Raw genomic sequence first — 12,376 nt, forward strand, 5'->3', positions numbered from 1 at the left:
TTATCGTACTTTGCGCTTGCATACTAAATGTCTCTTTCTCCTCTCTATTTGGCGGGCAAGCACTGGTTGAACTGTTCTACCATTGTGCAAGGTTAACAGAAGCTGTTTTCTTTCATTCTTTTTCCATCCACGTGTGACGGGATGGATTTTACTTTTATTCGGTTATAACTGATTGGCCTTCTCAGGACAGACTGTGCCTGTTATTTGTATGCTTTGCGGCTCAGTTTCTTTATTATTAATCATCAGTAGGTAAACAAGAGTAATTGAAGTGATGCTCTGTTCTAGCAAAGTATCTGTGTGCTACAACTAAGGGTTAGATCACTCAGTTCTTACGTCATTAAGAGTGTGCATGTCTTTTAGCATGAGGTAAACGATGTTTCGAAAATTAAAAAAAAAGGGGAAAAATGGCACAAGATATAATGAGGACAAAATTCAGTCCACTCGGAAGGCGGCTGTGGCGTGCTGTGTAATCTTTTGGTTTCATGCTGTGTGCAGCGGTTAGGACTACAGTGTTATTGTTCTTTCAGCAAGTTAACGTCGTGGCATCATGGGTGGGTCGCTGTCCTCTGATTTGATGTTTATTGAAAAGATGAGCCACTTTAGCCTCGAGTAGTGGCCTAACTTAACTGAAAAGAAGTCCACATAGGTTTTAACAATAACTAATTCTCTTACAGCTATTGTTACTTCTAATTACAAATCCTTTTATTTAACTGTAGGTCTTGTTGCGTCAGCCGCTGGTACTGATGCTTTAAAGGCGACTTTTAGCATGGGTGGAATTAAGGGTGACGTGACCTTCTCTCAATCTCAAGGGCAGTATTCCTCAGAAGTTATGGTCAACTTAACAGGCGTCTCTGCGACATTAAAATGGAGCATACGACAATTACCTATGATCTACAATGGCAACGCTAATTTGAGCTGTAAAGCAGGCGCAGTGGGAGGTGTGTTTGACCCAAAGATGGCAGAGGCGTCTGCTGACTATGAGACCAACTGCCAATTGAGCAATAGTTTAAGATTTCAATCATGCGCAGTTGGTGCTTTATCCAGAATGCTCGGAAATCTGGACAGCAATAAGCAAGAATACAAATATTCAGACTGGAGGTTGATGATTCCCATCAGTGGCCCGTATAGTGTCATGGGTAAGGCATTAGTCCTGTACGATGGTGACATGCCCAAAGCATGTGCACTGATTGCTCCTACCCAGCCTATGAAAACATTCGTAGCTGTTTTCAAGGGTCCAGTTGCAGGCTTTGTGTACTTCAGACAAGTTGATGAGAACTCGGATACCTCTGTGTTTGTTGATCTCTTCTTTGTCAACGGTACCAATTCTAATAAAGACTTTTCATGGCAAATTAACCAGGGCGTGGTCAGTCATGATGCCTCCGATCCATCTTCCTATTGCAAGAATGTTGGCCAAATTTTTAACCCGAAAAACATGAACGATGCAAGCTGTAGTAAAACCATGCATGGTAAATGCGCCATTGGTGATATGACGTCCAAACATGGAAAAATCGAAGTCTCATTGGCAACCAAAATGCAGTCATCTACAAAAGCGGCATTCACCGACACCAACCTTCCCTTGAGCGGCGATGACTCCGTCCAGGGCGAAACCCTGTTGCTGTTTCCAAGCGACCCAATACAGGCTATTGCCTGTGCGAAGATCGTACGATTAGAGCCGAAAACACTGAAAGTTTCGTTCGATGGAAGTGTTCAGGAAGGTGTGACTGGCCATTTCATGTTTACGCAGTCCTCGCCTTTTGATGCCACGACAGCAGAGATCAAACTGACTGGGCTCAATAAAAAGGCTCAAGGGTACCACATACACGCCTACCCAAGCCCATCGTACATGCACTTATTGCCAAATGAGTCATGCACTGGACTTATTGCCGGAGATCACTGGAATCCTTACAATGTCGATATTAAAACCAGTCCTCCTGCAGGCACAGGTAACTATTCTCCTGTTTTGCTTGGTTTTGTTCAACTAAACTAATTCGAGTTTTAGCGTGGACTTGTTTGTCAGTTTTATCTGGGTAACAAGACTGAAACAGTTGTTAAAGGTAACAACGATAATTTTCAAGAGAAACTTGACCAATCAATTATGTGGATACAAGCATAAATAAATGTTCTTTGAAAAACTCGCTTAAACATCCAATTTCCATCTAAAACTTACAAACTACAACAGAGGTTTCGGCTTCCTAGTTTGCCTCTTCCAATGTTTGAGAAAAAAGGAGCTTTGCAGGGCCCTCGCAATTAATTATTTAGGAGGATGGGGGTATGCTCAGCTCAGCAGGACAATATTTTTCAAATACGTGGGGGAAGCTAACTTCCTCCCAGCCCTTCCCTCTCCGCGGTCTCTGTTTGTTCTTGAGTATTCAACATTGCACGGTAATAGGCCATTCGAAAAACTTGACAAAATCGCGACAAATGTTCAAAAATGTAAACACTACAACGAGGAAATGTTTTACTCTAATCTCATTCTTACATACTGACTGTCGTGTGTGATCAAGGATTGGAGGATCCGTAGAATTTGTATGTACGTGATTTACCCGCCCTAATAGCTACTGCTGCTGATCAGTTTCTTTATTTCTCTCAGGAACAGACGATGAATACGAAGTTGGTGACTTAAGTGGAAAGTATGGGACCTTTTTAAACCGCTCTTCATTCAGCAAAACGGTCAGGGACTACAATCTTCCAATGTTTGGTAGAAACAGCATCCAGGGACGCTCTTTAGTCATCCACAAACTGAAGATTCAGGACAACAATATGCGCTGGGTCTGCAATGACCTCATGCCAGAGGTCGACAAAGGTATCACCTACTTCATGAAAGCCATCGCAAATATCAGCGGACCGGCGGTAAAGGGAATGGTTGTACTGGCAAGTAGTAATAATACTTCTGTAAAACGGATCAGTTCAGTAACAGTTCCTCAAATTTTGGACCGAAGTATATATAGTGATTCCTGTGCATTGAGTCACAGATTTTTCTGGTTGTGATCGCTTTTCCTTCTTTTTCTAGGAACAGTACTTGTCTAGCTCGCCAAATGTGGCTGAGGTCGAATCCACAATTTACATCAACATCGAACACAGCCAAGATTCTGAGTCAACGGTAAATCGATTTACGAGTATTTTTATCCAAAAGGCCGGCCCGGAAGTTCAAAATACATATATGTTGGCGATATGTGTCTTCTACAGGAAAACAACGTTTTATTTGTTTCGGTTCCGCAAATCTCTCATATTTTAAAGCTCTAAGATACATTAGCCTACTGCTATGACTAGTTTAAATTTGATACTTTTAATAAAAATGCTGACGTCCGATCTCAACCTTACGATACTGTTAATCGCGACTGAATATATCCACATAGAAGTCTGCGCTATATAAATGTAAAAATGTAAATGTAAATAAGATTATAGTGGACCATAGTATTGTGCCAGTACCTTAACATTACTCTTCACTTCATCCAACAGAGTGGTCACCGGTATGGTGTACATAAAAATCCTGTAGGCGAAGATGCAAGTTACACAGACGTTAGCAGGAGATGCATGAGTTTGGAAGGGAACTTTAATCCATACGCAGTGTATACTAAGGTAAAATTCACCTGGCTAGTCCATGCTAGAACATCGGATGGAATTTATTTCGCAGGTGCACTCAAATAGAAAGCGTGCTATAGGTTCATCTTTCAGTCTCCTCATGCAGGAATGGTTAAGGATAAAGAAACATGAAGTAACGTGAAGTACAAATGACAAAATTAAAGAGGTTAACTAAATCTTTTAGGTTGCACAACCTGCGACGTGGCTAATAAGATTTAGCTGTGACGTGATTCTCGTGGTTTCTGTTTCTCGCTGCTTTTGAGTGCCTTTTTTCGTTTTTTGCCAATGTCTAGGGAGACTACTCGTCCACCTGTAGTCCAACTAACATGTTGCGCTGTGAATCCGGAGATTTGTCTGGTAAACACGACCCTCTCGAAGTGGGCGACGGCCGTGTGTTTTTCAACGATGTCAATCTTCCGTTATTTGGCATTGACTCCGGTAATAACCATGATGTCTTACACAATTGTGCTCTGTTCTCCTTCGCTTGCAACTGCTATAAATATACCGCTTGTCGCACCTCATTGTTAAGTGTTTGATTCAAGAGAGGTAGCCTTTCGAACATTACTGGTGTTCCTCCAGCACATCAACTGGTATTACGCCATTCATTTGAATAAAAAGATAGAAATTGCGGTGTATTGCATTTGTTAAACAACTACGGGCTGAAAGGTATAGTAACGATATGTTTCTTAGCAATAATAGCGGGCGAAATACCTCAGTTATATTTAACAATTATTCCACGAGCGCGCGTTGGATATGAGATGATAGATAGCCAACGAGGCGCGTAACGCCGAGTTGGCTATAATCATCTCATATCCAACAAGCACGAGTGGAATAATTGTTTTATTAAAAAAACGCCCCCAAGATATTAGGCAAATCTTCTCGACTTCATTTTGTAAGAAGAAACCGGATGTTACAATGTACAGATATTAGATTATGGTATGTTAGCTCGTATACCATAATGGCTAAGCCAATAAAAAGTCTTGAATTGCATTATCCAATGATCCAGTTTTTAATAAAGGGGAATATACCAGAGCTTCGAAATAGCTGGACCAGCCTTAGATATTACAAGTGAAGATACCACTAAATAGTATTTTTTTTTCAAGTTGTTACGTTCTCTTTAAAAGAATCAGTTAAATTATGGTGTTTCGTAAGACAAATTTAATTGGTTTAATTAACGACGAAGCACAAACATGAAAATTGTCAGTTCAATGTGAAAACGAGTGTAGTTTCCCTTACAATGTTGATTTTCTAGTTACAAGCGTTAAAATAAGATAAATTAAAATAACAGTTTCTTTTGTTTTAACAAGTCGCTGGCCATGGCATAGCTGTGAATGCTAAAGATGGAGGTAGTGACCGAATCGGTTGCGCCAATCTCATAGTGGAAGGATCTTTATATGCAGAAAGATCCCTCGAGTTCCCGAAAAAGGCTGCCTTTTCCAGGTGAGAAGAACTTCCATCTCAGGCGTGCAATAACGGTGAACTCTTCCTAAGAGGTCCTTTCCACGTTCTGGAAACTCAACCTTAGTCGTATATTACCAATAATGATAATAATAATAACAATAATAATAGCATTAATTAACAGAGTGGGGGTCTTGAACCCAGGACCACGCGAGCAAGGTCAACCCAGGGAAAACGTTCAAATTAATGAGAAATTTAAAAACATTTGCTCTGCGTCAAGTGGCTGGTCAACATTTTAAAACGGAGCTTTTCATAAAATTTTAAGGCATGATACTCCTGTTGAGAAGTTTATAGCGGGATGATTAGACCTTTACTTCACTTCCAACGGTGGTCGTGGTATGGTGTCGACGGAAATCGTTTATCTGTTTCCCGATGAAGACGGTAAACGTTTGTTGTATTTGAACAATGAAAACGCCGTTTCCTTTTTTTTTTTCCTGGCTTAGTTTAAACGGGGCCTCACTCGGCTTTGCCCTGGTTATCAAAACGCTAATTAAATTAACTACGTGAGAGAGCAACAAGTATTATTTATACAGTATTTACGATAGCATTATGGTGATTATCTGTGTAATCGGTCAGAGTTTCTTAGATGCTATTATGAGGAATTGAGCCATAGTTGGCAGTTTCTTTTTTTTGTTATTACTTTTTCTTTTGTTTTTGCTTTCATTGACAGTTTCCATTTTGCCGATATCATCTCTAAAGCTTTGGGAATTCCAAAGTGGCGACTTTTCATGATTCGCACAGAGGAAGGCAGTGTTTCCGAGTGCATGAAAGTCAAGTTTGCAATAGTCGGCAATGGTACTTCAACCGTACTCTTGTGTTGTATAATAATAGGGACCTCAAGCAGTCAGGACGGCAACGCCAAGGAAGACTTCGATTAAAAAATGAATTTCTACTCTTAGTTAGAATTTAAAAAATAGCTGCATGAGCTTACCGTCTCATATGGCGCCACAGCTCAACTTCAGTATGACGTATAAAAGTAGCGTTGAGTTCCAAATGGAAATTAAAATATTTGCCGTCGCGGTTTCGGCTCGCAGACGACGCAAATTTTGGCGATTTCACGTTGTTGTTTTGCATAGGACGGCTAAGAAAAGTACAAAGTTTCAAAATGCACGTGCTGAGCTATTGTTCTGCCAATTAGATCTCTTGTTTTTCCACGTCCTCGTTGCCGTCGCCGTCGTGGTTGCTTAAGGTCCCTAATGGAACGCGTGGGCCTAATCCTTGTTGAAGAGGTTCTCAATGGGGTTAACCTTTAGCCGTTAAACGGCCAAAAAAATTAGCCGTTAGGCGTAAGAATAGACAAATTTTAACCGTTAGTCGTAAAAGCCATCACCCAATTGAGACCCTCTTAGAACCCCTGCAGTTTTAGTTTTTATGTTAAACATGTAACAAAAGGTTTCGTTCCCATAATGTTTATTTTGGGTTAACCGTGCCGTGACAAAGACAAAATGCCACGTCACGAAGTTTTTCTCGAGCATTTAACAATTTTGATATTGTTAAAATTACTGAGGGGAATTCTTAATGGCTAGCATGATGTGCCTTATTTCTTGACGTTGCAGAAACCAAGATGTGTTTCGGCAGTAATGTGCCTGTAGGTTCGTAAGACTTGACCTTGCGTAAGGAATAAAGGGCTTCCACAGCCACCAACTTTCTTCAGAAATCGGATTTGTTTCTTTGTCGACTGCACTTTCGGCTTTCGGCTTTTTATAAGTTCTGTGCCTTGGCGGTTTGTTCTAGAAAAACATACAATGCCATCGTGAACTCTTACTTTGATCAAGGCCTTACGCGTTTACTATGCGGGACACCGAGGCATACCTCCTTAACTAGATTGCTAAAGGCATTCGTCGGGTTTCACTTTGAAACTTGAACAATATACAGTCGCTGTCGATATTTCCGAATAACGCAAAAGTGGTGATTCCAGATCAGTTATGGTTGACCTCGACAGCGTCACGAGCACCCATTAGCCCCAGGAATGGTGAGGACAACCTCCAAACTTTCAGTCTGAGTTCACCCCTGCACCACTTTGAGGCACCTCCAAAGAGGCGGGGATGAAGACATCCCCAGGTGCTCCGATTTCGCAGGGGAATGTCTGAATAATGCTAGGATAAAAAAATAAGCGAATCCGAGGGACGTTTGTGGGAGAGGCATTTTTGAAATTTTCATACCACTACCAAAGATACTTCCCTAAAAATTTGTAGGTCGGGACGATCCTTTGATCGGAGATTCAAGGATTGTCCTTACATGCAACTTGGGGAAAAATTTACGACAGATTTTGAGCGTCTTCGCAAAACAACTGAAGGGTTAGATGAGCAGTGCGATTGACACTTGATTATTGTTTGAAAATGATTATTATTTTTTTGTATTTTTTTTACAGCGAATCAAGTCATCCAACCTGTCACAAAATTTGACGATCTCAAGCAAAATAATCCTGAAGCGTTCAAACCCTACACATGCAGTGAGTATAAAAAGACGCGAAACACATGTTTGTCAGCGAGGAATTAATGCAAGCCTGCCATAGCATCCACTATTTCCAGTCATCTAACAACGTTTTTTATTATTACTTCCAGACCCCTCGACAACAAGTGGATTACTTCCAGACCCCTCGACAACAAGTGGATTACTTCCAGACCCCTCGACAACAAGTGGAGCACTTTGTTATCACTCAAGCTTCCTACTATCCATCATTGTTGTGGTGGTCGTTGCTTTTATGGGCTAATGCCGATTACGATTACCGTCAGACATACGTCATCACTCTTAATGGAATGATTAAAGTGCTACTGGGACGAAATTTTTGCATTTTATTTTCCAAATTTTCTGGTGTTAACTTCGCAGTTAGACCCTAAACTATAAGAATAAGCGTAAGTTTCTCAAATTTGACAACGTTATTCCTTAAAAACAGCGCCGCGAAGACATTAAAAATTCTTCCGCCATTGCTCGAATAACACAATGGAGAGCCCGCAAAAATAGCATTAAGCGGTTTTAGTTGTGACGTCATCGACTCACTTCGCCACGCGAACAACAACAAAACAACAGAGGGAAACACGCAGTATTCGGCATATCTTCACGCTCAAACTCTCCTGTTTCTTCCGACGACGATTCGGAGTTAAACTTCTCCTTCACTGAAGATCCATCAGACGATAATGGCGAAGGGTATCTTTACGATGACAGTTTAGAGCCCGTTGCGACCGAAGAAGAGGTCGCAGCGTACAAAGAAAGTTCTGCCCATGAAGAAGAGGAACAACAGGAATACCAACGCCGTCGCACTGGTGAAACAAGTGTTAGTACATGGTATGCATTATTCTTACAGCTGTAAATTTACTTTCCTCCTGCTCGTATCTCATTTATTTTCGTGCTTTGTACCCGTAAGACTTCTTATCGTGTTTTCAGCCGGATGACATGTGTATTGTACTTCTCCAAGGTAGCTTACCATTTGAATGTAAAATATTGCGAGAAGCTCGTCGAACAGTTGTTGTGCTTGATAGGTGTAAATGTTCTTTCTGTTCTCTGGAGGCCATAAATAAGCCAGAGGAATGCACTTGCTGCAAAGAAATCGATCGCGTCGGTGAGGTGATGGACCAGTTGGACCTAGAGGATCGATGTATTACCCTCCATCCCGGTTTCCGAGATGTGTGCCCAAACCGTAAAAAACAGATTTATAAGTAAACCATTTTTTTGTAGTATCAATTACACTAAATAACTTCACATGAACATGAGTAACATTACTCGGGTAGCAAAAAGGAATCACGCAAGGTAAGATCTCCCGCTCGATGTGGGGAGAACCAAATAAGTTCAGTGCTACTCACCATGCACTAGTCTCCTTCGCAGCCGTTGTTTGGGCTCGTCACGCAACGCTCCCTCCCCCACCGTTGTTTGGTGGGGGAGGGAGCGTTGCGTGACGAGCCCAAACAACAGCTGCGAAGGCGCCTGACCATGCACGAGCTCGCTTCGAAAGAGTTTCCTCGATCTCTGTTTTTCGAGGTTTTTCCAAATGGTTGGAAAGGAACTTTTCTTTAGCCTTCTAACGGCGCCATCCGCATGGACTGACCTTTCGAAGGAATGTAGCGAAAAGTGGTCAGAACAAACAGCGAAGCGACCATCTGGATTGAAATGTCCACGACGTGTGCCAACGGAAGCTTTCCATTTCGCGCGAAAAGTCTTGTCGATCGGCGACTAATGGATGGAAATTCCGGCCGATATATCGGAAACATTACTGCATCCTTGCACAACACAACGTCGCAAAGGCATGCCTTTACAAGAAATACGCAAAAGAAAGCTGGGGAACAATTCTTTCAAATTTTATTCCTTCTTTCGTGCGGAACCAGTAAAACAACTCTCTCTCAGCATACCAAATTAGCCACGTTTGTTGAGTCGTTGACGTCACTTCCGTTCTCGACCCAGTTTTTTCTTCATCGCGCGGAGTTCTGTAGTTCGAAGAATGGCGGTCGTTTAGATCGTGAATCTACAGGGAAAATAATATTACTTCTCGATGAAGTTTTGCCTTAAGATCTGGCAAATTTGTTACTTAGGGTAAGTACTTTCAACCTCTGAGGAGAAAAGAAAAGGTGCATTTTTGGTCGCAGTAGCACTTTAACCTCAATTACAACTTGAAGCCTTAAACATTTGAACCTAGAGGTCGGTAACCTTTTACGGTAGAGAGCTCTAGGTTAATTACAAATCTTTTTTTGAAAGGTAATTTCTGCATGTTCCTCAATTTTTTTTCTTTTCAACAAAATAGCCAAAGACAAGCAATTTCTTTTTTGCGCAGCACTAAGATATGGGTAGTAAACCACTGAATTTGCGCCAGAACTGTGATGAATGCAGCAATTATTAAATAAAATCATTATCACTGATCAGCAGCCCTAACAGGAATTCTGTTTCTTCGATATGTAGTCGAACTAGTCGATGAAATTGTGACCGTACATTTCACCTATCGAACGTTTCTGTATTTTCCGGTAACAGCTGCGCGGGAAAGCCCAAATGTTAAACGGATGGCCTAACAACTTCTTGAGTTTTTGATCGTTTCTTCTATTCTCTTAACCTTAGTGTTTTATTCAGGGCTTACATGGTGTTGGGAGATACTGGATTCTTGTGTTGTAGAGTATTTTCAAGGATTGATATTTCAAGTATTTTTAGGTTTACCTTTTGTTTTATTTAGTCTCGCCTTTTTGCGTTTACGTTGTTATTTTAGTAGATCTATAGTTTTGATCATTTATTTTTAGTGTGTGCTTGAACTTGGCTCAGTTCTTACCGTGCTAGACATTTCAATCGCTTGTTATGGTTGAGGATAACTAGTTTGCTAGGTGGTCATATTTGGGTTGGTAAAACTGACCTTGAGTTTTACCCACACTGAATATCCTGTTTTGGAAATTCCCACGGTCAGCTAACCCAAACATGTATGTGAATTTTGCATTAAATGAGAGGGCACTCCTCGCTGAAGTTAGAAGAGAAATAGCTGTGGTAGTAGGAGGTAGTAGCAACAATAGAAGAGGAGAGAATAAAAGAAGAAAAATATAGAGTCTTGGTACCTCTTGTTAATTCGCCAAGCGAGTGGTAAAAGCCCACAACACTTGTCACTCAAGAACAACGACTAACATCTCAGTATAACACTGCTCTCATCAAAACCTGAAACAAGTAAAAAAATGTTATCTGACAAAGTTAGTAACACACGGGCCAAGATTACCTCTTCTTATGTTTCTAGGGAATTGCATTAAATTTTTCAACTTTACCATGAATCAACTCACACATTTCTTTCAAAGCTAGACTCCAAAGTCGATGGTGAAGTCCGTCGATATCTGTTTCTTCTTCACTTGCGTTCGAGCTTTCTTCTTCGCCACACTCAGAAAGCGGCTCGTCTTGCTACACTACCAATAACTCTTTCGAAACACTTCAGACTCGAAAGTTTAAAAGAACTCCCCCGGAGAGCCAGTTCGCATCATTCGACTTTTTTTATCAAAAACTGTCGCCACGCTATCAACAAACTTAATTTCAATCGTATTACCAAATTTTCCAATCACTCTTCTGAAGAGTGGTCGGCTCTAAACAGCCTTAGAAAACGCAAAGACATAGTTATGAAAGCGGCCGATAAGGGCGGCTCAGTCGTTGTTTGGCGCACCAACCTCTACCAAAAAGAAGCTTTGCGGTAACTTTCTGACACCTCTTTTTATCAGAAGGTCGACAAAGACCTCATTGCCAGCAATCAAAACACCGTCAAGAATACGATCAACCAACTCATTGTCGGCCACAGCAAAAATTCTCATCATAACCACTCCTAGAACTTCTTGTATTTACTTTTTACCTAAAGATTCACAAACCTAACAACCCGGGGTCGGCCCATTGTCTCGGCTTGCAGTTGCCCTACCGAACTTATCTCCAGCTATCTAGACAAAATTATGGCTCCCATCGTCAAAACTTTACCATCATATATTAAAGACAGCCAACACGCTCTTCAAATTTTTCGCGAATTTAATTTCCTTGGCCAAAACAAACTTCTTTTCACTATGGATATTACGTCTCTTTACACTGTCATTCCTGATGGCGAAGGTCTTCTGGCCCTTAAACATTTTTTTGATCAACGTACTGTTAAGGAACCTAAATCTGAAACACTACCACGCTTAGCCGAACTAGTGCTCACACTCAATTGTTTTTCATTCGGGGACAACTTCTCCAAACAAACCAATGGCGTAGCCATGGGTACCAAATGGGACCTAGCTATGCCAATATTTTTGTAGGTTTTGTCGAACACCAACTTTTCAACCAATACAACGGCTCCAAACCTGAACCCTACGGTCGCTACATCGACGACTGTATCGGCGCTACCTCCTCTACCAGAGAGGAGCTGACTCAATTCATAACCGCAGTCAATTCTTTTCACCCGGCTCTGAAATATGCCTGGGAAATTTCTGACAATTCTTTATCCTTTTTAGACATCAAAGTTTCAATTGAAGGCAACGGTTTGTGCACTAGTGTGTATTACAAACGTACAGACTCGCATAATTACTTGTTGTATTCGTCTTCGCATCCATCTCACATTAAGAATTCCATTCCTTTTTCTCAGTTTCTAAGACTTCGTCGTTTATGTAGTGATGACTCTGATTTCCACCACAAATCAGAGTCAATATGCCAGTTTTTCGATAAACGTGGTTACCCTGTTTCGGTCGTTCAAGCGGGTTACCACCGCGCCCAACTTACCGGCAGTCTAAATCCCACAGGTATCAACGAACGCTTTTCATTCTACTAATTAATTCGTGTTTTCCTCGTTGCCATGTTCCCACCAATAACGTAGCTCCATTTTCTGCCCTTAAAAGCACACACAACCCAGAATTCCTCTATTCGGTCCGAC

General features: G+C 41.3%; 1 protein-coding gene across 3 annotated transcripts in view; it reads left to right on the forward strand.

Annotated features, from left to right (window-relative positions):
• The window catches only part of LOC111345087 (uncharacterized), a 28,138-nt gene extending 17,586 nt beyond the window's left edge, over window positions 1-10,552 (forward strand). Inside the window, exons 2-10 of one of the 3 annotated variants that reach the window (XM_022952347.2) lie at window positions 717-1,943; window positions 2,591-2,871; window positions 3,011-3,100; window positions 3,460-3,579; window positions 3,876-4,020; window positions 4,890-5,022; window positions 5,711-5,835; window positions 7,412-7,492; window positions 7,605-10,552. In XM_022952347.2, the coding sequence (XP_022808082.1) occupies window positions 717-1,943; window positions 2,591-2,871; window positions 3,011-3,100; window positions 3,460-3,579; window positions 3,876-4,020; window positions 4,890-5,022; window positions 5,711-5,835; window positions 7,412-7,492; window positions 7,605-7,753 (2,351 nt within the window). In that variant the 3' untranslated portion in view covers window positions 7,754-10,552. The remainder of the gene's footprint in view (window positions 1-716; window positions 1,944-2,590; window positions 2,872-3,010; window positions 3,101-3,459; window positions 3,580-3,875; window positions 4,021-4,889; window positions 5,023-5,710; window positions 5,836-7,411; window positions 7,493-7,604) is intronic. The other 2 variants (XM_022952348.2, XM_022952349.2) reach the window with 2 other exon arrangements.
• The last annotated feature ends 1,824 nt before the right edge of the window (window positions 10,553-12,376 follow it).

Source organism: Stylophora pistillata, chromosome 1 (genome assembly GCF_964205215.1).
Source record: "Stylophora pistillata chromosome 1, jaStyPist1.2, whole genome shotgun sequence".
In the NCBI taxonomy this organism is placed as follows: Eukaryota; Metazoa; Cnidaria; class Anthozoa; order Scleractinia; family Pocilloporidae; genus Stylophora; species Stylophora pistillata.